Here is a 27603-nt window from a genome sequence, read left to right on the forward strand (position 1 = left end):
CTGGAGAAGTCCTGTCAAAACCTGAAAACCACGGTAGCACTGAACAACCACAAAAGCGCCCTGAAGGAATACCACCAGCGCATCAGAGACACCAAACAGGCCTTCATAAGAGACAAAATTCAGACCAACTCGACCAACGCCAAGGAACTGTTCAACGTCATACAGCAGTTCGCGAAACCCACCTTCGAAGCCACGGACATCACACCCTCCCAGGAACTCTGCAACAAACTCAGCTCCTACTTCCATCTGAAGATCAAGGCCCTCTACGAAGACTTCAGTGAACCTAAGATGAACACCCCTGCCCTACCCACCTCATCAGATAAACCCACCATCACAGCCTGGGACCCTGGCACAACCGAACTCATCACTGCTACCATGAAGAAGACCCATTCCAGAGCCCCATAGGACCCCTGCCCACCACACATCTTCCACAGGGCCGCCACCATCATCGCACCCGCACTTGAACGCACCATCAATGCCTCCCTCAGCTCAGGCATCTGCCCAGATGACTGGAAGGGAGCAGAGGTTAAACTCCTCCTCAAGAAGCCATCGGCTGACCCAACGGCCCTGAAGAGCTACCGGCCCATCTCTCTTCTACCCTTTGCAGCCAAAGTCACAGAGAGACTAGTGAACACCCAGCTGACCACCTTCCTGGAAGAAAACGTCATCCTGGACGCCTCCCAGTCTGGATTCCGCAGCAACCACAGCACAGAGACTGTCTTCCTCGCCGCCACTGACAACATCCGCTTGCTGCTCGACCAGGGACACACTGCGGCCCTCATCCTGCTTGACCTCTCTGCAGCCTTCGACACCGTGTCACTTCACACCCTTGCAGCCAGACTACACAACGCAGGAATTCAAGGACCAGCCCTCAAATGGATCGAATCCTTCCTTTCCAGCAGAAACCACAGGATCTCACTACCCCCCTTCCTCTCCGAGCCCATGGAAATTACATGCAGAGTCCCCCAGGGATCTTCACTCAGCCGCACACTTTTCAACATCTACATGGCCCCCCTTGCCTCCATTGTCAGACATCATGGACTCAGCATCGTATCCTACGCCGACGACACCCAGCTCATCCTCTCGCTCACAAAGAATCCTGAAGACACCAGACTCTGTTTCCAGGAGGGCATGAATAACGTGGCAGCCTGGATGAACAACAGCTGCCTGAAGCTAAACTCAGGGAAGACTGAGGTCTTAATCCTTGGCCCCTGCACCTCCACCTGGGACAACACCTGGTGGCCCTCTGCCCTCAGGAGCCCACCCACCCCCACAGAACATGCTCGGAACCTCAGCATCATCCTGGACTCCTCCCTCTCCTTGAACCACCAGATCAACACCGTCGCCTCCGCTAGTTTCAACTGCTTGTGCACCCTCCATAAGATTTTCAAGTGGATCCCCCCCACCCACTGCAGAAGGACTGTCACCCACGCAATAATCACCAGCAGACTAGACTACGGCAGTGCCCTCTACGCCGGAATCAACAAAACCCTCATGCACAGACTCCAGACCATCCAGAATGCCGCAGCCAGACTCTACCTGGGAACACCGTGCCAGGAGCACATGACCCAACACCTACGAGGCCTTCACTGGCTCCCCGTCAAGAAGAGGGTCACTTTCAAAATCCTCACCCACGCCTACAAATCCCTCCACAACATCAGATCCAAATAGCTCAACGAGAGAGTATCCTTCCACGTACCAAAGAGGGACCTCCGCTCCGCAGACCTCGTCCTGGCAGAGGTCCCCCCCGCATCCGCAGAAACAGGATCGGCAGGAGAGCCTTCTCCCACATCGCAGCCAAAACCTGGAACACTCTCCCTGTGGACATCAGACGCTCCCCGACCCTGCACAAGTTCAGGAAGGACCTCAAAACCTGGCTCTTCAACTGACCTGGAGCGTTAAAGACCCGCTCCTGCGTTCGGCTCGGGCCTTTAACAAGAGAGCAGGCCTTTGATGGCCTATAGAGCCTGCTACTGAGGGCTCTAAGGATATTAGAACATTTCACCCCTAGTGGGCAGGATGTTCTAATTTGTAAAAACAAAGGTTTCTCTGAGTCGAGGGGTTTAAATCCCCTTGGGCTCTGAGAGGCATTTGTTCACCGCAACAGCTGAAAAAAACATTGGAATATTGTTCTCCGGGCTTCTACCAACTAGTAGAAGCCCAGAGCACTCCATTGTCTTCAATGGAGCGCTCAACATTCAGATGTTTCAATATAGCCTTATAGCCCAACCTAGCGGGCTCTATTGGCAATTGAAGTCCCGATCCAGTGGGTCTTTAACAAGGGAGCAGGCCTCTAATGGCCAGTAGAGCCTGCTACAGAGAGCTCTGAGGCTATTAGAACATTCCATTCCTAGAGGGCAGAATGTTCTCATTTGTAAAAACAACAAAGGGCTCTCGGAGCCTGAGGGGGTTTAAATCCCCTTGAGCTCTGAGAGGCCTTTGTTCACAGCAACAGCGGTGAAATGATAAAAGCAGTGGAATGTTGCTCTCCAGGCTTCTACTAGCCAGTAGAACCCCAGAGCACTCCATTGTCTTCAATGGAGTGCTCAACATTCCAATGTTGTAATAAGTGTTGGCGGCATCAGGACTACTGGAAGGAGTCACCCTTACCACTGGCAGAGCAAGATTGTTAAAATCTGGCCTTCCCAACCTACCCACAGCCAGAGGTCCCCTAGTAGGTGAGAGAGCGCAAACTGACCTAAATGTATGAGTGCATCACACTTACCTGTAGTAAGCACAAATCATGAGGAGAAATGCCATGAGTGCTAGTAGTATCTGCAATTATATTCTGAATATATAGCTAATGTAGAGATTTAAGTAGAAGTGGAACTAATACAGAAATGTGTGACACTATATGATTTTATTAGATGTGATTATTCCTGAATTCATGTCGTGTAGCTGCTAAAATGTAAGATGGCATGTGGTTAAACGCAGAATGTGGTAGGCCTCAGGGCCAGAGCTAAAAGGGAAGGGGAAGGTGTTTCTTTTCACGACATAGATTGCACAAATGTTTTGGCTATTGCATTAATGGGCCATGATTTATAGATGTGTTTACTGAATAATAGAATAAGAGTATTAACATGCTTTAATTAATGAAGAAGTTGAATGTTATAATTATTATGAGAAATGTTGTAGGCCTGAAATGCTTTAACATTGATTTACACGTACATGTCTGGGCCGAGAAATGTTGCGAACCTTTTTTTGGAAGTCTATGAGAGTTGGGATCTTGGCTGCAGATGTCTGTCTGCAAGGGAAAAGGGGGGATCCAATTATAAATGAATGAATAGAGGTCTGTTCAAGTAGACGGCCCAGACATGGAGGAGGGTTCTGGAATGTTTAAGGGGTATCAGCGGGCCGGAGAAGAGTCTGAGAAGCAAGGTCAACTCCAACGTATGAGGCCCAATACAAAGCAGCATGGAAAAAGCCAGAAGCTACACCACGTGAGGGGCGTCTCATGAGGGGCGTCTCAAATGTTGTTGACTGTTTTGTATTAGGGATAGCACCCCTGGGTGGAGTTAGAGCAGATGCCTGAGGACCCTTTAGAGAGCGGATGGGTAGGCAGAGAGGGGTCATGACTGGAGAACTATAGGTTTTCACCAAGAGACTTAGAGTGAGTGACTTCCCTTGGGGGTCATTCACTGCTGACACCTTTGTTAGGTTGGGATTTGGTTAAGTAGGGATACCATCTAGAGCAGGGTAGGGACAGCCTAACCTGTGTGTTTTCCTCCAACTTAAATGAAGGAGAGATATGCGTCAATGCTGATAGCTTTATTATTCCTAGAACTTGTATTGGTAATTTCCGTTGCTCGTCTGAGGGCTTTCAGAGAGCACATGTATGTAGTTGGACCTGTGTATCTCGTGAATCTCATTCTGAGATGCCTGTATTTGCAGCTTATCCTATCCTTACAATAAACTTTTGAAAGCTAGAAGTTGTTTGTGATCTTTTGGAGCGGGGTCCTTTATTGGGTGAACTAACTTGATAGGAGAGGCACTTTCTTCCTTCAATGACAGGCAACAAAGGTTCAGTCGACCAGATCGGGGTTTAGATCAATAGTGATAAGGTATCGATCAAAATCTCGCCCTTCCAGTTGGTAGCTATAGAGGATGGTTGCCTTCTTGAGGACGGTGACCTAGGCCAGGTTAGCTTACCCCAAGGCCCCTAGAAATCGATGATCGGAAGAACCGCCCGCTGAAGAAGATCCGGATGACGTGAGACAGAAAAAGCAGCAGTATCGGTCGAGAGTGAGTATAAAGGGTCATGCGTGTTAGATTGCGGTGTTTTTGTATTGTATCTATGTTGTAATGTCTGGCGGAGTTGAATGTCTGTAGAGTGACTGTGGAACAGGTTGTGAGCGCGCGCAACCGGTGGAAATCTTAAGTTCAAGGAGAGCTTAAGTGGTTCGGGTGTATCGGACACCCAGAGTAATTGTCAAATAGTGTGAAGGGGGTCATGAGGTACCATTGATCACCCGAAAGACCGAGATAGGGGGAACGTAAGAGTGAGTGCGTGAGTAACGGACGCTGGTCGGAGGTTACTGTGTGTGTAAGCAACCTATCAGAGAGACGATAGACATTTCGTCAGTTGTGTTGACAATTACATATGGACTGTGGACGTACAGTCGAGGGAAGTGACCGCTTGGTCGGAAGTAGTCATTTTTCGGTGTATGAATGGGACGCATGCGTGACCGGGAGACGAGTTGAGAAAGGAGGGGTGCTGCTGCGAAGCGGAGAAAAGTGACGTCAGGAAGTGTCGCGACGTGATTGGCCGACAGGAGAAAGACCGCGCTGTGATAGGCCAGCTAGCAAAGACGTCAGAAAGTGTCGCTCTGTGATTGGCCGACCGGAGAAAGACCGCGCTGCGATAGGCCAAGTTAGCAAAGCCGCGACAGGATTGGTGGATTGTCATCAGGAAGTAAACAGAGTAGCGAGGCTGGATATTGTGCGCATAATTATGAAGTGTTTTAAATGGCTGAGAGCGGTGTTTAAAAAAGAGAAACGGGGATCGTATGAAGGGGAAGAAGCCCCGCCGGAGGGTACGCCGGCTCGTTACATGGCAGTGAATGTTGGGTTGCATACGATCCTTTGGATATCAGAGTGGAGTAAGATTACGGAAGGAAATGAGGAACTGACGTTCCCGAAGTACGGGACGTTCAGATTAGAGGTGTTACATCGATTAAAATCAGTCATGACCTCAATGAGACCCTTGCCTAGACCGACACAGTTTGAAGCTCTTGATGCATGGATTAGGGCAGCGCATGAAAAGAATATGAACAGACGACAAGAAAGGGTGAAACGATCGGTAAGGGCAGTGCAGGATGCCAGGTGGGATGCAGATGCTAAAGGATGGAGAGTGCATAACATGGAAGTAAATAAACTGTACCCAGTGTTAGAGGTGCCCGGTAATAAAAGCCCCCTAGAAGAAGATGATGAGAGCGAAACAGAGGACAGCCTGATAAACAGATTATTGACAGACAGGCCACCCCCGTATAATAGAGCAGGGGGGGAGGTCGAGCATAGTGAAAGAGAAAAGGGGGGCAATGCAGGAGAGCATGGACCGCTTCCCAGTTCAGAGTGGGATCCTGAGGCAAAGAAAGAGCTGTCCCAGCCTAGTCAGGTGCAACAGGTAGTCGGGAGGTTTGTGGTACAAAGAGCGCCGGAAACGGAGTGCGCCACATCCTACGGATTACCAGCTGCACTACAGGTACCTGTTACCATAGGTCCTATAGTATCGATATATGACCCAGAGAGAGCAAGAGGGGAAGAACGGGTACGGAAGGACAGAGAAAGAGCAGGGACGGCAAGGAGGAACGATACGATTAATTCCCCAAGTCAGATGCCGATACCAAGAGAGTGGAGCACCCCGATGCACACAGCAGGGGATCCAGGAGGGGACCCTGGGGGCCCTAGATGGCCAGTGGATCTGAGGGGATCTGGACGAAAATCCTTTCAAGAGCTAAATGAGTACATGAAGAAGTGGGATGAGGCAGTGGAGGCTCACAAGAGCATCATAGCTGCAGAAGCTGAAAGGGAAAGTCAGGACAGCAAAGCTCGGACTCACTGCGGGGCTGGGGAGAGCAGCCCGGAGTGGGACTGTAGAGAGAGAGATAGTAGGGGAGTCACCCATTGGGCCCGGAGTGGAGATAGAACAGACCTGGAAAACGGGGGCCCCGGGAGTGGAGGGGTGGCGTGCCCAATACTCAGTGAAGGGGAGAGGAGAGCGCAAGAGTACAGAAACAGCTTTAAGTGTCCACACTGTGTGCCCGGCACCAGAGAACAGAATGGGAGTTGTGAGAGGTCGCACCATAGTCCCTGTGATGACGGAAATGAGCGTAGCCCAGGGAATATGGGGAACCAGGAAGGATCGTATCGGATACTAAGCGATACTAGGCAAAGGGAGAGTAGCGACCAGAGGGAAAATAACAGAGAGGCGTACGGTGAAAGGAGAGAAGCAGGAGAGAGTGGGGGTAACAGGCCCGTGTTCCATCACCTTCCAAGATCGGATGGCCGAGCATGGGACCTGGAGAGATGGGAGCAAGGGAGAGCACTCATTAACTCTCCCGAGCCCAAACGTAGAGCTCGGAGTTGGGATGGTAGGGAGACCAGTGAGCCCCCTTCGAAAGACATATTGCGAGCTGAGATAAAAGCTAAGAGACTCGATGTCGCCAGCTTAAGGTCAGACCTGGATGACATGATAGATGGTACCCTGCCTTTAGAAAGAATGGAAATGTATGAGCAGGATGAAATACTGTATATGGCAAAGGACATCACTCGAAAAGCGAGAGCAATCCATGAGAAGTTAGTCGAACTAGCAGGCAAATATATGGTGGACCTGTCAAGAACCAAAGCATTACAGGGTAACCACAGGCTACATTACACAGATCGAGACCTAGATGAGAGGAGAACGATTGGGCTGAAAACGCACATAAGGGAACTGATCACTGGAATAAGGACATGGAGGGCACTAGATAAGTGGGAAGAGAGGTGGTCCAAGAAAGGGACCGTCAGGAGAAGCACGCTTGGGACGACACCAGGAGGGCTGCAGGGAATAGAAGCATACCCTTTGCGTGAAGTCGCCAATGGGAACTATGTGCATGTCCCTTGGAGTAGGGGAGATTTAGCTGCTTTTACCACCTCCTTCCCCAAATTGCGGGAAAACCCAGTGGAGTGGTACAAGCAAGTCGAGAGATTTGTAAAAATCTCAAAGGTCCTATGGATAGATCTGAACACGCTGTTCGACATTGTAGTACCAGGAGATCTGTGGACAGCATGCAAGGTTAGCGCTGAGTGGCCCACAACGGAGCCGGAGAGAGATGCTAAGACTAATGGGCCGTCCGAGATTGTGATGGCAAAATTCGAGAGAGTGATGACTTGGCTGAAAGAGAAAGTGCCAATGCAAGACATAGATTGGGTCAGAATAGACCGAACCAGACAGGAACCCAAAGAGACCGTCCACGAATATTACGAGAGATTGCTGAAGGCGTTTAAACAGTATAGCGGCCTGGATGTAATGGATCCAAAAGACATAGGGCAATTCGTGTCCAAGTTCGTCCTGGGACTGAGACCGGATATTAGTTTAATGATTCAGCAACACTCGATTTGTTGGCAAAGTAAACCCCTAGACGAAATACTGAGGTATGCCAGGTACTGCTGTGATGAGATAGACTCCAAGGCTAAGAAACTAAAAGAAAAGTTGATGGTGGTACAGATGCAGGCAGCAGGAAAGGGGGGACAGCAGCAACAGCAGCAAGGAACAGGTACAGGAGGAAAGAAGCAGTACAGTCAGAACAAGGGCAATGAGGAGAGTTCCACCTTTAGACCCAGAATAGACATAGCTGCCTTGAAGAAAACGACAAGGTGCCACCAGTGTAACGAGGTGGGGCATTGGAAACGCGAGTGTCCCTACAATGTAGAGATAGGAGAACAAGAGGAAGAGGAGGAAGAGGTCCAGAGAGCGCCTACGAGAGGGGTGACGCCATACCAGGGAAAGGTGCTCAAAGGGGGGGGGGCTCCTCCCCGAGCCCAGTTCCCGCAACCTCCTCGAGTAGGGACTATGGGTAAGACCTATAGACAGATGCCCCTGTTTGTAGAAGGAGAAGAGTGCTATTATGTGGACCCATTAACCGGACAGAGAGTGGAAAGAGAAGACTGCACCCTCGGGGCAGCCTTGGAGGTGGACCAGAGGGGACCCTATGTCGAAGCAGAAGTAGCAGGGTGCCCCACGACATTTCTGGTGGACACAGGAGCCACTAGATCCACGATCAGATCAGCTGCAGTTCCAGACCTGCCCATGTCTGGAGAGACCATACAAGTGGTGGGGGTCGCAAACAGGAGAATAACCAGCCAATTGACAGAACCGGTACAGGTGAAAATAGGGAAGTACAGCGATGAGCACCAGTTTGTGGTTTGCGATTCAAGTCCTGTGTGTCTGCTAGGCAGAGACCTGTTGTGTAAATTGAATTGTACAATATACTGTACACCTCAGGGAGTGGAGGTATTGACCAATGATGATGACGCAGACTTCAAAGTTGCAAACTCAAGAATATGCGTGGAGCTGTACCCTACTTTGACAGTAGATGAGCTCCCCTGGGACTTGAGAGAGACAGTGGCACCAGAAGTATGGGACTTCACTGGGGAAGAGATTGGATTGGTCAAAGGGGTGGACCCAGTGAAAATTGTAGTGAAACCGCATGCTGAGTTCCCAAGAACACCCCAATATAAATTGACTCCAGAAACGATTGCAGGCATAAAACCCGTGATCGAGTCCATGATTAAACAGGGAATACTGAAAGAGATCGTGGGTAGTCCATGCAACTCCCCGATTATGGGTCTGCAGAAACCAAATGGGAAATTCAGGATAGTGCAGGACCTTCGAAAGATTAATAACATAGTCGTTTCGTGTTGTCCAGTGGTACCGAATCCATCAGTGATACTGTTTCAGATTCCATTCCAAGCTGAGTGGTTCACTGTGATTGATCTTTGTCAGGCTTTCTTTTCGATCCCTCTGGACGAAGAAAGCCATTTTCTTTTCGCATTTAAGCTGGAAAATCGCGTCCTAACATGGTGTCGTATTCCTCAGGGGTATACAGAGAGCCCATCGATCTTTAACCAGCTTTTGAAGAAAAATCTTGAAAGTCTAGTGCTGCCCCAGAAGTCAGTTCTGGTCCAGTACATAGACGACCTCCTCGTGGCGTCAGAAACAGAAGAAGCTTGCAGGGAGGACTCCATTGCTTTGTTAAATCACCTAGCTGCCAATGGGCACAAGGTGTCCCCGGGAAAGTTGCAGTACTGCCTGACAGAAGTGCAGTACTTAGGACACAGAATAGAGAAAGGCAAACGAAAGGTGTCACCAGACAGGATAGAGGCGATCATGAAAATGAATGCGCCTAAGACACAGAGAGAGGTCAGGATGTTCCTAGGGATGGTGGGTTATTGCCGACAGTGGATCGCGAACTTTTCACTGAAAGCAAAGCCCTTGCAAAAACTGACGCACAAGGAGGTGAGCGATCCGGTACCATGGGACAAAGACTGTTTGATGGCATTCCTACAGCTGCGAGAGGACCTGTGTCGTGCTCCGGCATTGGGAATGCCTGATTACAATAAACCATTTTTGCTTTACTGTTGTGAGAGAGAAGGTTGCGCGTTGTCTGTGTTAGTCCAAATCCATGGGAATGCCCGTAGACCAGTTGCTTATTTTTCGGCTACTTTAGACCCAGTAGCCGCAGCGTTGCCCGGATGTCTCAAATCCGTTGCTGCAACGGGTGTCAGCATTGAGAGATGTGAAAATATCGTCATGGGGCACCCGTTAGAGGTGTGCGTGCCCCATTCTGTTGAACTGTTGATGACCAGGACCAAAACACAGCATCTGACCAACAGCAGGCTCACGCGCTATGAGCAAGTTATTCTTGCTGCAGAGAATGTGACCCTCAAGAGATGCTCTGTTTTGAACCCTGCCACCTTGATGCCACTCCCAAATGATATCGAGGATGATGATGAATGTACAGACCATGACTGCCTCGATGTGACTGAACTATGCACCAAACCCAGACCCGACATCGTAGATGAGCCACTGACCGACCCAGATGAAATTTTCTTTGTCGATGGCTCATGTGTAAGAGACGAAGTTGGGCAGTTGAGAGCAGCTTACGCTGTTTGTACAATTACTGGAGTTGTAGAAGCTGGGTGCCTGGAAGGAGTACACTCCGCTCAGGTAGCTGAGATTATTGCCTTGACACGTGCTTGCTTGGCAAGCAATCAAATTCGAGTCACCATATACACCGACAGCCAATATGGTTATGGGGTGGTTCATGATTACGGGCAGTTATGGTCTCAAAGAGGGTTCATGACCTCTTCAGGCTCTCCCATTCGCAATGGAGAGTTTGTGCGCCTGTTGTTAGAGGCGTTGCAATGTCCAGCAGGTATCGCAGTTGTAAAGTGCACCGCACATACCAGAAATGAGGACTTCGTTTCGAAAGGCAATAGATATGCCGACGAAGTCGCGCGGTATTGCGCAGAACAAGGGTACTCTTTCACAGAGGTGGAAGTGGGTGGAATAAATGTAAGGACTGAATTAGCCATGATATTGGAAACTGTTGATACTTGGGACGAACTGGCAAACATGCAAGAAAATGCTCCTGATTTTGAAAAAGAAACATGGGAAAAGGCAGGATGTGTAGTGGGTGAGTCCCATTTTTGGGTCTCAGCAGACGGCAGAGCAGTGTTGCCCAATGAGATGGTGAGCCCAATGGCCAGACACATACATGGTCCCGTACACCTAGGGAGAGACGCTATGCTGAGAGTGTTTAGACAGACTTGGTACAATCCTAAGTTTAGAATAGCAGCAGAAGCAGTGTGCCAGCGTTGTGTGACCTGTCAGCAGCTGAACGTAGGAAAAAGAACACCAGTTGCACTGAGTCACATAGGAAGGTCTGGAGGTCCATTCAATCGAATGCAGATAGATTTCATTGAAATGCCGAGATGCAACCGCCTCCGCTATGTCCTGGTGGTTGTTTGTGTGTTCTCCAGATGGGTTGAGGCATACCCTACACGTAGGTGCGACACCCTCACAGTGGCCAAGTTATTGCTTAGGGAACTCATTCCGCGCTTCGGGGTGCCGGCCTCTTTGGAATCAGATAGGGGAACGCATTTCAACAGCGAGCTTGTGAAGATGATTTGTGCAGCTCTGAATATCGATCAGAAGTTGCATTGTAGTTACCGACCAGAAGCCTCAGGAATTGTGGAGCAGATCAATGGCACGATCAAAGCCCGAATTGCAAAAGTGTGCTCCTCAACGACCCTGAGTTGGCCTGACGCCCTGCCATTGGTCCTCATGAGCCTTCGTAGTACCCCAGACAGAAGAACGGGGTTGTCACCACATGAGGTGTTAATGGGGAGAGCAATGAGGCTGCCATCTGTCCCAACGACTGCACTGTTAAATATCACAGATGATATGATCCTGGACTATTGTAAGGGGCTGTCTGACGCCATTCATTCTGTGTCCCTTCAGGTGCAGGCTGCCGAGGTTCCATCGTGCCAGGGCCCGTGCCATGACCTGTATCCTGGGGACTGGGTCCTGGTGAAAAAACATGTGAGAAGAAGCTGCTTGGATGTTCGTTGGCGTGGGCCCTTCCAGATCATCTTGATTGCGAATACGGCTGTGAAGGTGGGAGGCCTGCCCAATTGGATCCACGCATCACATACGCGAAGGGTTCCAGCACCTCGGGAAGAAACAGCTCCTCTCTCGGATAGACGTCCAGCAGAGGACCGAGAAGCCATAGAGGGGGCTAGCCAAGCTGAAGAGGTGCCAGCGGAAGCAGGGAACGAGTCTGACCAAGCTGAGGACGGTCAGTACAACAGCGAAACAGACGACGCTACAGAAGGAGAAAGTAGCTGGGAGTACGAGTCAGACACTGACAGGTCTGACAGAGAGCGAGAACAGACAAGAAGGAGAAGGAGTAGAAGGGCACGTGGAGAAGCTAATTGGCCGCAAAGAAGGAGCTCTAGCCTGAGGTCAACTCCAGAGGTAACCCTTCCTCCGATAACAGAAGATTCAGACCCGGAAGAAGGTGCTCAGGGCGCTGAAGCACCAGACCGAAGAAGGTCAAGAAGAGTGCGTGTGCCTAACAGAAGATACTCCACACCTGAGTGGACATATCTGGCGACAAATGTCTTTGAAACAGGAGACAGGGAGGATTCGAGCGGTGGTGGTGTCCAGTTCTGAGCCCATCGTCACCGTGGAAATACGACTGTTGGTACCCGGAGTCGAACAAGAAGGGTCACTAACATTCATGCTCCCCAGACCTCCCCGCCTCAGCAAGTTAAAACATATGTTTCTTTCAGAATTGCAATTCCCCGACTTTGGTACAACGATAACAGCCCATGAAGAGCACAATCTTCGTTTGGAAATACTGAACTTTGCTATCGAAGCTGCAGGTACAAACTTGATAGTAGATGCTTAAAGGACTTTGTAAATAAAGCGAGCAGAAACAAAGAAGATTACCTAGCGCCCAGGAAGCAGAGAATATTAGGGAACTTCCCTTGAGTTGATGGAGAAGGGCTAGGGTTGTCTTTATTGAACTGTTAAAGGACTTTTGCGAAAAAGGTTGTCAGCTTCCAGTTGTGTGATTCTAAAAGACAAAAGGAGTAAAAAGAGACTGTAAAGGAACGAGAAGAAAGGAACTTTGTGCCAAGATAAGAGAGAGCCATATTGTCTGACGAAATGGAAGCCGGCACCCAGAACCGCAGAGCTAAATGTATAATAGGTACACTAATAGTAGGAGTGATAATATTAATAGCTTTAGTGGTAACAATTTCTTATGTAAAGGGACATGAGGAAGAGGCGAAGGTAATTGATGTGAAATCTGTAGAAACGCTTACACCCACTGTTGCTGGTGAGAAAAGGGAAAACACTCAAGAGAAAGCGTTATTAGCTGCAGAAGCCCGCAGGTTACACGTAGATGAGTCCCAAGGAGACTTTAGGTCAAATGCTTATGCCAAACTCTTATATGAATACGTGGATGCCATGGAGGTTAAGGACTGTTACGTCTGCATGCAGTTGCCGGCGTCTGTAGATGAAGGCATTAGATATCATCACCTCCCGCTGACATATGGCATTACATGTAGCTTATTGCTTAGTATATTTTATGAGAGAGATAGTTTTGAATACTATTTCTCCAACTATGATTCAGTGTTGCCAGAAGTCCCAAATTATAAGCAGATGAACAAATGGGACTACTGGAAGAGTGAAGACAGATTGGCCAAGTTCTTCATTCCTTGGATTACCTTAGATACTTCACATGCCCGTAGAAATAACCTGACATGCAAGGTGTCAGAAGTCGAGAAGAAGTTCATAGGGCAGGTGGATGATCGTTACAGGAGACAAAAGATTTTGAAAAAATCAGGACAATGGAAAACAGATTGGACCGAGGAAGAGAAGGCACACAAGAGAAAGGGTAGTAGTGGTCCAATAGCTTTAGATAAGACGCAGAAAGGAAAGCTATGTCTTCACCGAGCCAAAACGTATTACGAAAATGTATACGTGGGAGAAGTCAGCTGTGAACATGCTTTCAATATAGAGTACTATACTAAAGATTTCCTGAAGGGAATGCAGGTGATTCCAAATGTGTATTTTGTATGTGGAAGAAATGCCTACGTGAGACTACCTGACAACTGGTATGGATCATGTTACCTAGCAATTGTCTTCCCCAAAATATATCATGCACAAGACTTAGTGATCATCGAGGGCAAGACATCATCGAGGGGAAGGAGAGATATAGGAGATGCAGAAATGGTTGGAGATGTCTTTGGAGCTATGTTCCCTCTTTTGGGAGTAATCCTTAATGATGTTAAAATTAGACGACTGGCAACAGTCGTCGACAGGTTGTCTGCCAGCACTGCTCAGTCCTTAATGCTGGTAGAAGGAGAGATGCAATCGATAAGGGCTATGGTTCTTCAGAACCGTCTTGCGTTAGATGTCCTACTAGCAAAAGAGGGCGGAGTCTGTAAGGCTTTGAAGGTCCAGGAATGTTGTACTTACATTCCAGACAATTCGAAGCCCCTTGAGAAAGTTATTAGGAACATAACTGATATTCACAAGGAGATCGAAGACTTGAGTAGAGAAAATGTCTGGGAAAAGGTGGGCCACGGAATGAGTGAAGTTGGAGGGTGGATCTCCACCTTAGGCAAAAGCTTTGTGTGGTATATACTAAAACCTATCATCATAATATTGATCTGTGGGATCATATTGTGGGGATTGGTGAGGGTATTCAAATGGTACAGAGCAAGAAGGTCAGAAAGGGCCCAAAGAGAGCAGCTGCAGAGATTGGCTGCCATACAAGATAATCAGTACAGGAGTCTGAGGGCTCTGGAAGCGCAGAGACAAGTTATGCTAGCAATAACTACAGTTTAAATGTTAGTGATGACCCCGAGAGGTCATCAAAGGGGGGAACTGAGAGAGCGCAAACTGACCTAAATGTATGAGTGCATCACACTTACCTGTAGTAAGCACAAATCATGAGGAGAAATGCCATGAGTGCTAGTAGTATCTGCAATTATATTCTGAATATATAGCTAATGTAGAGATTTAAGTAGAAGTGGAACTAATACAGAAATGTGTGACACTATATGATTTTATTAGATGTGATTATTCCTGAATTCATGTCGTGTAGCTGCTAAAATGTAAGATGGCATGTGGTTAAACGCAGAATGTGGTAGGCCTCAGGGCCAGAGCTAAAAGGGAAGGGGAAGGTGTTTCTTTTCACGACATAGATTGCACAAATGTTTTGGCTATTGCATTAATGGGCCATGATTTATAGATGTGTTTACTGAATAATAGAATAAGAGTATTAACATGCTTTAATTAATGAAGAAGTTGAATGTTATAATTATTATGAGAAATGTTGTAGGCCTGAAATGCTTTAACATTGATTTACACGTACATGTCTGGGCCGAGAAATGTTGCGAACCTTTTTTTGGAAGTCTATGAGAGTTGGGATCTTGGCTGCAGATGTCTGTCTGCAAGGGAAAAGGGGGGATCCAATTATAAATGAATGAATAGAGGTCTGTTCAAGTAGACGGCCCAGACATGGAGGAGGGTTCTGGAATGTTTAAGGGGTATCAGCGGGCCGGAGAAGAGTCTGAGAAGCAAGGTCAACTCCAACGTATGAGGCCCAATACAAAGCAGCATGGAAAAAGCCAGAAGCTACACCACGTGAGGGGCGTCTCATGAGGGGCGTCTCAAATGTTGTTGACTGTTTTGTATTAGGGATAGCACCCCTGGGTGGAGTTAGAGCAGATGCCTGAGGACCCTTTAGAGAGCGGATGGGTAGGCAGAGAGGGGTCATGACTGGAGAACTATAGGTTTTCACCAAGAGACTTAGAGTGAGTGACTTCCCTTGGGGGTCATTCACTGCTGACACCTTTGTTAGGTTGGGATTTGGTTAAGTAGGGATACCATCTAGAGCAGGGTAGGGACAGCCTAACCTGTGTGTTTTCCTCCAACTTAAATGAAGGAGAGATATGCGTCAATGCTGATAGCTTTATTATTCCTAGAACTTGTATTGGTAATTTCCGTTGCTCGTCTGAGGGCTTTCAGAGAGCACATGTATGTAGTTGGACCTGTGTATCTCGTGAATCTCATTCTGAGATGCCTGTATTTGCAGCTTATCCTATCCTTACAATAAACTTTTGAAAGCTAGAAGTTGTTTGTGATCTTTTGGAGCGGGGTCCTTTATTGGGTGAACTAACTTGATAGGAGAGGCACTTTCTTCCTTCAATGACAGGCAACAAAGGTTCAGTCGACCAGATCGGGGTTTAGATCAATAGTGATAAGGTATCGATCAAAATCTCGCCCTTCCATAGGCGTCAGTCCCCTGTCATTTACAGTGTTTCATTGTGCCCTCGAGTTGCCAACATTTCCGACTTTTATAAAATTTAAAAGGAATTCCAAAGAATACAGCTGTGAAGCAGGGACTGATGCAGCTTCCAGGGAAGGCTACAATGTGAACGAAGGTCACGTTAAATGTGTACTTGTTAGCCATTTTTTGTGTTTCTAGGGGGATAATGTTTGTTCGTGGGGGAAAAATCTCGCCTCCAAAATCCCATTAAAATTGTTCAGACATTTCGTCATCCTGAAAGTAGGTGCACTCTTCCCCTTGACGTGATTAAATCTCCATCTGTTTATTGAGTGTGAAACAGGGGTTATAAGCCTGCCGACCCATTTAACCATATTGCTGCCTGTGATCAAATGCATCATCTCCTTAATGTGTAGGATGTTTCTGTTTAAAACGTTCTTTTCTGTAAATGAATTTAAGTGCATTTTCCCCTCTTTTGGTTGTTAAGCGGCCTAACACATTTTCCTCTTCCCACCCTCCAGGTTTTGCCCGTATTGAAAATCTTGAAGAGTACACAGGGCTGCGGTGTCTGTGGTTGGAGTGCAACGGACTTCAGAAGATTGAGAACCTTGATGCCCAGACAGAGTTACGTTGTCTCTTCCTTCAGCAAAACCTAATTCACAAAATCGAGAATCTTGAGCCTCTCCTAAAGTTGGATTCTCTCAATCTTTGCAACAATTACATCAGGAGTATCGAGAACCTGTGTAAGTATTCTCGGGTTAGCAGAAAGTTGGCATTGTTCCATACTTGGCAAAGTTCTGAGACCAGAAAGAGTTAGGGTTTTTCCAGGTTTCGAAACCACTAATTAACAACGGTGACATCAACGGAAATGACGTCAACTGAACGTCGGTAGGTGACAACATCATAGGATATCACAGCACGAGAAACCAGGATTGGAGAAAATTATCATTTGGCATTTCACCCAAATGACATCACGATAAGTACATGACATAACATAAGTGAGTGGCTTGTAAGTACTGCCGTGAGACTTAACTTTCCAAGCAGATCTTGCAACAAGGAATGCAGTCCAGTGTTGTCAGTTTATAAGTTCTGAGGCATGCTTTTAGGAAACTGTTTGCATTTTGATAATTTCATTCCTGCCATAGAAATGGCTTTTCCTTATTAAAATATCTCTAAAGTTGGAGTGCTGCTGTCACAGTTTATGCTTCAAGGAAAAGAGTGATGTAGTGATGGGCAGCAAACCTTAGAGGATATAGCCATAACACGACTCTAAGTCTGAACTCAATATGGCTTTCATTCGCTCACAACTGGTAATGTGATTAAAATGATACATGCATCCCTTTAAAACATGGTCACAATGTATCCTTGGCCGAAGGGGGCAAGATTGTCACTAAGATGCTCTGGCACCGCTTGGTTTAGTGCAGTCTTTTACCGGCATCACTGAGACAGTCTATTTATACCAAGCAGCATCCGCCTATCGGCTTGGTCTGGGCAAGTATCCCATGCCTTATTAATATGACTGACCACGCTTACATGGCCATGGGTTGACAACTTGGTGGTTCTTGGAGGTCTCCTGTGAGGACTGATGAAGTGCTGATGCTGACACCTCATCTCAGCCCAAAGACATCAGAGGCCTCACTTCTTTCAGTTCCATTAACATTGAGAAGCTGGCTGGTAGCTGATTGAGACTAATCCAATTGGCCAAAAGTGAAATTTGTCTCCATCAGCTCGTCCCCTCAGGCTGGGCCAGCCTGTGTGTGTACAGCTTGACCTCAGAGCTGCATAAGCAGGGTTGCTCTTAGAAGACATTTGTAATGAGATTGGCCAATGGATGGAAGCTGGCAGAGAGCCTTAAAAACCCATCAGAATGGGACATAACATCTGTAGATGGTAGGAATTGCTAAACAAAAAAGGGGTAGCCTGCCATCTAAAACAGTGTGGTTGGCTAATATGTTATCCCCATTCTCAGAAGAGTGTACTGAAAAGTCACCAAGAATCCTTCAGAATCTACAAGTAGTCTTGTGATTAACAAAAAACTCATGTATGGGTTTCCATGTTAAGATATCATAAACATTGTCTCCAATGTTCCATTGATCTTGTAGACTGTGTTCAAAGCAAAGAAGAAAAACAAACAAAAACAAATGGCTCAGAAGCTGTTGACGGCAATAATCCCTTCCAGGAACCATTTTACCTTCCCTCCTACTGGATAAAGATCCCCTTTTATTTAAAAGCTATGCATTTACTAGTGCTTTCCCATAGTTCCCATATTTATAAAGGACACCTAAACTAAAATGTTTCTGGCTTTATTAAGTACACCTAAGTGGGGATTTATGACGTTTTAAATGCTTAAATTACCCACATCTGAAAAACTTAGTGCAGCTTGCCCAATATTTTTGTATGCTTCCAGTGCAGCATTTCGGAATATCTTCCTTCTTCACCATGGGATTCGCTCTAGTATTCATAAATGGTAGAATATCTTCATATTGATATATACAGTCACTTCAAAAGCCAAAGGTTAATTAATATATATATATATATATATATATATATATATATATATATATATATATATATATATATATATATATATATACACACATATATATATATACACACACACACATACACCCACACACACCCACATACACACACATATATATACAAAGTTACAGGAATGTTATAGTTAGGAAATAGAATGTAAAAAACCTTAGGAATTCACTGAAAACTAAAGGTTACGGGGACGTTATAGTTAGGCTCAGATTTCACTCATAGAAAACTAGTGAAGTTCAGCAGTTCTAGTTACCTGAAGTAACTATAACATACGACCCGGCAATGCACCGCTTCGACTTCACATATTACATCACTTATGACATCGTCATTTACGTCACTCATGACATCTCAATGACATGCCTGATGACGTAACTTTTCAAGAAATGTTCCCAATCAGTCACTATGGCCAAAAGCATGCCCAAATAGGCCACGATCATGTCTCTTTTTTATTAGTAACTAATTTACTATAGCACAGTTCATTTCGCTGAGACACCATTTATACAGTGCACTACCCTAAAGTAGAAAGCAGGAAAAGTGCCCCTAAAAGCCCATAAAACCACCTCCTGATGAGCAGAAGACCATACACTTGGAAAGGGTGTTAAAATTGTACCTGAATATTTCCAGTGTGTTGATTTTTTCAGAAAGCACTTACAGCATACTCTAGCAGGGAAAGCAGAGGTGACTGTTATCAGACATCTTTGCGGGGCCTCATGGCATGAAATGGCTACCGGCCTTTACCATAGGATTGAGGTTGATTCCCACATATGTCCTGGAGTCTGCCTACTATGGCTTTGTAAACTGGGATGTGCCTAAATCCCCACTTGACACTCAGAATAGCGAGGACGAGCAATCACAGGCATCCGTGGTTTAGTGTTGGGTGCTTGATCTCAGTGCTCAACAATCAACCAACAGATACAACATATCCAATGTCCAGCCCAGTGCTTGTCTTTTCAAAGAAAAAAAGTACTTTTATCACATGTTTGTAATAAATGCTGCACAATTCCTCTGACCATACATGTGCCCCTAGGTAGCTTTATTCCTCTAGGCGCTACTCGTCTTTTCTGCCTTTGTTAATCCCTCACAGGTAGTCTCCTACCCGTGGGAAATCAGGATATGCCATGAATCAAGTACAGGTGCAAAGTATTTAAGTCTTACCCCTTTGCAACAGTGACATATTTGAGTCTTTGTTTGCCTATCTGTTGTCTGGTGGCACTCCTGCTTGTTTCCTGTGGGGTTCATGGCCAGCACTAAGTCTGTTTGCCTAAGGAAGTCTGGTGCAGGCTGAATCTGACAGCACGTCCGCCAAACAGCAGTCTGTGGACCCTGTTGGGCAGGCACAGGAGTAGAGCCAGTTGAGGCGGTCTCGTAGGGTTGCAGCCTCACCAGGTCTGAAGACAACTGCAGCCACAGTCAGGCTGTTGGTGCTTACAGCAGTCGCAGCCGCAAATGAAGCGGGTAATGAGCAGCCCCAAATGGGCCCACGTCGATTTCTGTAGTTGCAGCCCCGTCTAGCACTGGGATTGTCTGCAGCCTGGAGCACCTCCAACAGGGGATAAAAGATGTATGCAGTTCCTGTACCTGGCTATCATTAGCCCAATTAAAGGAGCAATCATGGACGGACACATGCAGGGTAGTGGCTTGGATGTCTATACATTCCATTAATTTGTGCTTAGATTTGGATGGATGTTAGAACTAGTATTTAAGTGGGTTGAGTGTTCCTTGTAAATAATTTATTGAAAACGTCCTTGTTATTCCCACTCCCTTTGGAACATCATTGCTGTGAAGTGTAGTCTACAGTTTCCAAATCAAAGGGGCATCCTTTGCTGGAGAAAGAGAAGTAACTTACCTGTAAACATTATTCTCTAGATTCGTGAGTTGCCCTCCAGAGGCACTGGAAAAATTAGTTGAAGATGTTACTGTTTGGAAAACTGTTCTTACAAGGCTAGTAAAGCTGGTCCACCCTGCCACTGTTTGGTGTTTTCCACAAGCCCTGTATTTTTCCATATTTTATTGACATCATAACAGTTATAGTGTAATAAAATAAAGTGACAAGTGAAATGTTTGAATTAATTTCTGTCACTGGTAATTACACAGGCTGCATCCCAGTCCATTTTGTTTTGCCCACCACGCCAACAACAATATGCAAATAACCTTGATCCTGCTGCCCCAATAGGAACAGTCTAGTCTAAAGAGCCACACCAGGTCTCCTCCCAACCAGAAAACATGTAAGCCCTCAGTTTCAGACTAGTTGGGCCTCATCAGTAGGGTGCAGCTTGGTTCCAGTGGCTCAATGAGCATAGTACCTATGTCTGTGCATACCAGTTTCATTTAGGATGTCACACTGAAGTATACAAAAAATGTGATGAGTGGAATGCTTGAATTAATCTCAGCCACTGGTAATTACACAGGGCTGCATTCCAGTCCAACTTCTTTTTACCCACAATGCCACATAGTTCTAGGCTCTGCTGATTACACTTTGGCAAATGGCTACTGCCCTTTCTCAATAGGCTGTTGTGAAGCTGGAATGTAAATACTAGCTGAACTGCAATCAAGGGAGATGGATTTTTTTCCTCAGTCCCTAATAGAGAGTGGACCTTCCAGAATATCCTCAAAGCCCTCATAACTGTTTATGTCTCCCTGCCATGATTTGTATTAGGTGTTTTAGCTTGTTTCACATCTCTGGTATGCTGGTGGACGATGTGCCAAATACATTTTGTCCATTAAGTACATTGCTGAGGATCTGGACAAAATGGTGGCTGGCGTTTGGGATGTTTTTATTTTGATGTGACTGCGACTACCCATGTGTACATTATTCCTTGGACCTTGCACTGAGATTCTCAAATACTTGGTGGTCTAAGGGAATATATGCATTCTGCCAAGTCAGTTTCTGTCTACCATAGCCACTGACCTCCCCTCTCTCCTTCATTTGATCTCCTGCATTTGCCTAGGAGGCTAAGTAACCTATTTAACCTTACCTAGAATTTGTCAAAGTGTATACTATATTCCTTGACCAGCTGCACCATCTGCTCCCCCCTCCTATTTCCTGCTCATCAAAGGCCGAGAGTTAAGCAATTTGCCCTGATTAAGAGAGAGTGCACTATTAAAGATAGGTTGCCTTTCACCTGATGTTTTCCAAGTGGTGTCCCTAAGAAAGGATACACACTAATCTCCATAAAGCCAATAGTTGCAGTTCATCTGCACTTTGCAAGAGAACCTTTCTTTCCCGACCCATTTAGATATCAGCCAGAAACAGGGCCCAGCTGGTTACTCTTTTCTTCGAATTCAGTAGCAGACCAAAGAGTTTAACCCTGCTCACTGTGACCTGACAGAAGTGGAAGGTTTAATGGTAGGCATGGAGAACAATAGGCCTCAAAATAGGAGGATCTAGGGAAATGCCCTGTCAGCCTGAGAGGTTACTACAAGACCATTTTATCTGTATTCAGTAACTGTAAATCTTCTGTTCCATGGGCCAGTTGCAAGATACAGGTCTCTAATGTTTGGAACCCCTTTTGAGTGTAGAAATGGATGCTAGCCCTATGCCAGCATTTGAATATGCGACTTGACATAGTAACACATAGCCACATAGGAGGTCATATATTCTGCTCCTAACCTTTTCAATTCTTCCAGATTCCTGAAAGAAGGATCAATGGCAAAAAGTTTATTAGGCACCAAAACATTCTGTACTGGCCCAGAGGCATCTTAACATCACCCCGGATTTTAGGTTGGAGTGAAGGATGTTTGAGTTTTTCCAACACAGGACGTCAAAGTTTCATAGATGTCTAATCCTTAACCAAAGCCAATTGAAAAATTAGGGCAGTAGAGACATTTCATAGTATTCATTATGGGGTTTTTAATTTAAGAGGGGAGCACCCCTGCCAACTAAATAAATCCACTCTGGTTAGGTCAAAACAAAATTCTGAGAGGACCTCTGCTCAAACCCTGGTACCTATGACACAAGCAGCACACAGTTCCCAGAGATATACGTGCTATGTTTAAGGAGTACCAACAATTTTAAAGTATGAAATACAACACAATACAATGTCCAAACCATTTTAGAAAATAGAGACAATATTTAATGAGCAAGAAGATGCCAATATTATAAAATTAGGGTAAGGGTAACAGACGGTATGTATTTTAAATGTTTTAAGGCAAAAAGCTCCAAAATAATCTCAAGCTTTATGAAAAAGTAACAATTTGTGGTAGGCTTTATTTGGATGATAGCAATTGATCAGAGGATAGATACACCAAGTGGGTTGTCCCAGTTAAAGGTTTTACCTTCAGACTTAGTTTCCAACTCTTGTGAAAACTTCTTCTGGTAAGTCCTGCATCCTCTAACTCCTTACGGCACATTAGTGGTCACCAAGTCTCTCACTCAAAACAGGTCATGTGCAAGGTCGAGTTATCTTTCATGAACTGGGCCCTCTTGGAGTCAGGAATTCTTATACATTTTATGTCCAAGGAGCAGATAAACAGGAGGCAACCAATTGACCCTTGGAGATCATGCCCAGATGTTGGTTAGCAACAGACTTCAGAAGTCCTTGTGTGAGTCTTCTTCCAGGATTAGTCTGATGTCAGAATCATTATTTGAGCAGGGTGTTCTTCTTTAGATTGTCTTTCCAGGTCTAGGAATGTTCCGAGTAGGTGGTGGATGTGGTATCAAATGTATCCTGTGCACTAGCTTGTGAGTGGAGAAAATATACCATCCAATCTTAACTATTTTCTCTCAGTCCCACCTCCTCCTTTTGCAGCTTCCTCTTTGCTTTACAGTAAAATTACCTGGGATCCCTTATTCAATATGACTGGGCCCCTCTGCAACCAGACAGGTCTTTATTCAGCTTCTTGGCCACACTCCTAGGTATAAGGGTCAAAACTTTTTTTCCTCCTACTGTGGCTGGAGTCTGACTATTTAGGAGAGTCCAAGAATGAATAGAAAAATCCCTCCTTGACATCACCAATTCAAAAGAGGCAGCTATAAAGCTGCCCTTTGCTCTGCCAACTGCTCATGTCCACTCCCAAATAGCTAATCACTGCTAAGTGGTCAGCAGTTAACAGCTATTGGCATTTCCTGGGCTCAGAGGCAGGCAATTGTTCTCTGAGCCATGGTAGTTAACTCTCTCAGCCAATAATGTGAATACCAGCTCTGATGGTATGGTGAGTGGCAGAACTGGTTTTAAGTCAGTTTTGGCTCAGGAAGGCCAACGTGAATTTTTACAAAGTTCCTTTTCTACCTATGTTAAAGTGAAAAAACTGATTTCGTCATTAATTGCACTAGGGCAACTCATTTTGTAAATACCCTATTTAAACTAACATATGTAAAAGTAATGATGTATTCATTTTACACAGATATTAATGTGGCCAGGCACTGAGTTTATTGATTATATTATCGATGTCCTATTTAGTCTGTTGAAATCCTACTATAACCTCCTGAATCAGCTGTGTCTGTTGCCCTCACTACTCTTGGAGAGTCACATTTGGAAAGGTAGTGATAGAGTGCGCTGTACCACTAACTCAAATTTACCATACTCACCTGGGCCCATAAAACATTCACACCTTGAACTAGCAGTCCTGCCTGTGATTACTAACTAATCACCTATCAGTACTTTGTGTCCTTTTAGGACTTACACCTGTAAACCATGACTTACCAATCCTTGTTAGCTTTGCTATAAGTCCTAGGGATCGAAAAGGGAGTTAGCATAAACAGGCAATATTTAAACACATTTACTTTTCCTGTAATTACCACAGACTCGGGGAAAGTTTTAAAAACTTTATCTATGCAAGATTGTCTGAGTCAAAAAGAAAGAGGCCACAATACCGTGACCATACATTTTACAAGCAGGAATATAATCAATAGGACATAAAGTTTGTAAGAAATCACAGTAACACCTTTAAACATCAGTACCTGGGAAGGGTGAGAAAGGGAAATAGCACAAGGACATACCACATGGATTATATTTACCTAGAATGGTGCAATGACCAATCCTGGTCACGATCTCGGACAAATAAGGACCAGGCTCCTGACTAAGCAGGTGCCCACGGGACAAGACAGGTGCAGATCAGGAAAGGTGACCTCAGCTAAGTGAAACGCCACCGTCACACCCCTCACTAGCAAAATTTGGTACCCCGACTGGGTAATCGATAATTTCCCACCAACACCTTGATTCTTCTGACAGAGTGCTGCCCCAGCACCTCTGCTCTCGATCTCCTATAGCATGCGTTGGGTCAGTGACAGGTCAGCTACTCGGACAAGTCAGACAATTTCTCTATCTATACCTACCTTAGTTATACCATTTCGAGGGCAATGTACCACCCCTAAATGTTGCAAATCTATGTGTTCCCCTTCAGTGATTGGTCAGAAAGACGAGGAGAGGTCATCACACCATACTAAGATGAGGTAATTTCATTATTGGTTTCAGTTGATTCCGGTTACCGCCCATAATTTATTTTCCCATGCACTTTTATTCCACCCAGCAATACTGTTCAACAAATTTGATACATTTTGTATAGCTTCAGTTCTTCCTGAGGTCAGAAGGGCATTTTCTCATAGACATCGTGGGTAAGATGATTCTTCGTGGTGCTTCAATGCCAATGCTTCAGAAACTTCGCAGCTTTGTCCAAGATGGAGTTTTATCAGTATTCAGGCCCAAGTACGAGTTATCAGCAAAGTCAAAGAGAAACATATTAGAATACAAAAATAAATGAATGCACAGTATACCACTTATCTCTACTCTAACCCCATTACTGTATTTTAACTTTTGCATTAATAGTTAAGCAGAAAGAACAAGCTTAGTACAAGCAGCAGCATAAGCATTAGCATGTGAGGTTTAAAGTGGCCATTCCTGGCACTAGTGCGCAGATGCGAGAAGTTCTAACCAAAGCAGAAGTACGTCACACCATGTATATGTGGCGGACGCATGCACAGTAAAGTTCCCGCATTTTCAGCGGCCATATTAAGACACTCGGGTTAATGTTAGTAAAAGCACATATGCAAGCTTCCCCAGCTTACTAAAAATGTTGTTAAATGCAAATATTAGTGAACAGAACATGTTGGTTAATTAATTATAGGTTATTTCAAGACGGCTGAGTCCAAGCAAGTTTCGGTATATGTGAAACCTTGCTCCATCAATCCCCTCTTTGATGATATTTTATACCATCACAAATTAAGAAACCAGATGCCAACTTCAACACTCTTCCAGTTCAATTTCTTCAATTACTTTGGAAGTTCTTTTTCCACTCTCCTTCTGGAAAAATTTCTTTCTTTTGTATATATCCCCCTTTAACTCTTCCATTTGAATTTCATCTAATTTTCTTTTCTTCTTTTTCTCATTTACTGTATATCTTTTTCTATTTCTGCATCATGTGCACCAAATCATTATCACTAAAATTATTAATGATATCCCCAATTTTGGCATCAGTACTTTACCTACAATACGTCTACCTACATTAGAAATCTAATTCTCAACAGAAGAGAGACCATTAGTCAGTCTCTTCCATGCACTACCAACCTCCAGTGGTTTCAGTTCTTCTTCCAAATGAGTAATATGTCTTCTGATGAATACATCTGCCAGTGGATTCCTTACCTTGTGAATATCCCCTGCGCCAGCAGCATTCAAATTTTTTTTGTACCTCTCCACGCCAACAAGGATGACTTCACAGAAGCCTGGCTTCGTTCGCGACTCCGCTGACGTCACTGGAGCCATAAAAGAGCCTCATCTGAGTGATGGCGTCAGTCCCGTTTTTTCCGCGCCGTCGACACTAACGGTTTTTCCAGGACTCTCTGTTGTTAAGTTTGTTACTTTGTGTTTCCTGCTGTGTTCCTGTGCTTCTTCTTGTTTCCTTTTAATGATGTCGTCGAGGAAGTCCGGTTTCAAGCCTTGCAGGGAGTGCGGATGACATATGTCCATTACTGATCCACACGAGAACTGTGTTTGGTGTGCTTGCTGCAGGAAAATGAATCCGAAGGCACTGAAGGAGAGGGAAGCGAAGCTCTTCATGGCGAAGATGAGAAAGGAAAAAAGAGGTAGGAGAAGGTCGAGGTCGAGGTCGTGCTCGAAGTCGACGCCGGGGCATGCTTCGAGAGCTAAGAAGCACAAGAAGAAGAAGAGGCATTCATCAAGACGCCATTCTGATAAAGAAGCGGCACCGGAGTCGACCTCTCCATCTTGTCGACGCCGTAAGGACTTCGTGTCTCCTTCTCGCTTGACTCCAGCTTCTCTGGAAAAATCGGCTTCGCCTGCAGCTTCTCCACCTTGATCTCCGATGCTGGTTTCCTCACCGACTTCGGTTCATTCTCCTGTTCCAGAAGAAGAGATTCCTGTGCCGGAGGAGCAGGCGACTCCATTGGTTCCGCTGTCGGCGCTGGCTGGCCTGAACACGGTAACGCCTGCCTCAGATTCAGTCCCGGGGACCTATCCTCCTTTCCCAGGTCCGGGTCATGATCCGTCGCATTATCTCAATGCTATGTACGGAGTCTTCAATAGGGCTATGTACCCCTCTGGTGTACCTTAGGGTCCCATGGGTCCATTATCTTTTAATTTGGGGGTTCCTCAGGCTTATGCCCAGGCCACTTTCATGCCTTTTCTTCCAGCGGAGCCGTCTTGGCATTTCCCAGCGCCGAGGACATCGACGCCGCTTCCATCTTCTCCGGCGCCTTCTATTCGACCTCGTTCGGAGCAGGCGGCACCGTCGGATCCGTTCACAACGCCGGCTCCGAATCCGACGGAGTCGGTCTTGGCCTAGAATAAGAACTAGGAGAGAAGCCCAGAGGGTTATAAAAGAACAGAGTTATCATTTGGAGGAGATGGAGGAAGGTGAGGTTCAGAACTCGGATGAATATTTTGCTGAGTTAAGGGAAGCAAGAGGCCTTGATATCTCTCAAGAGTGGGAGCTTTTGCCTGCATCTGATACTCCTTCCAAGGATGTGGTTCCATATCGCACAGTGATCAAAAAGGCAGCAGAACTTTTGAATCTTCAGCTTCCCACTACTGAGTTTAAGTCAAACATTTTAACAGAAGTTCTTCATTCACCTTCTTCTGTAATTGAACCTCTACTGCCATTCAATGAGGAAATCACTGACCCTGTGATGGAAGTTTGGCGCAAGCCTTTTCCAGCTCCTGCAGTTTCCAAAACCATTGCTCGGAGATACAGGGTGGCTCCAGGAAATCCTGACGTTTTATCTTCCCATCCTTCTCCTGAGAGCCTTGTCTTT

At 45.8% G+C, this 27603-nt stretch overlaps 1 protein-coding gene across 5 annotated transcripts in view; it reads left to right on the top strand.

Moving 5' to 3' along the window:
- The window catches only part of DNAAF1 (dynein axonemal assembly factor 1), a 504693-nt gene that overhangs the window by 325747 nt on the left and 151343 nt on the right, over positions 1-27603 (top strand). For all 5 annotated transcript variants that reach the window (XM_078669123.1, XM_078669125.1, XM_078669127.1 and 2 more), the window contains one exon: positions 16370-16591. In XM_078669123.1, the coding sequence (XP_078525249.1) occupies positions 16370-16591 (222 nt within the window). The remainder of the gene's footprint in view (positions 1-16369; positions 16592-27603) is intronic.

The sequence above is a fragment of the Lissotriton helveticus genome, chromosome 12 (genome assembly GCF_964261635.1).
Source record: "Lissotriton helveticus chromosome 12, aLisHel1.1, whole genome shotgun sequence".
NCBI classification, from domain to species: Eukaryota; Metazoa; Chordata; class Amphibia; order Caudata; family Salamandridae; genus Lissotriton; species Lissotriton helveticus.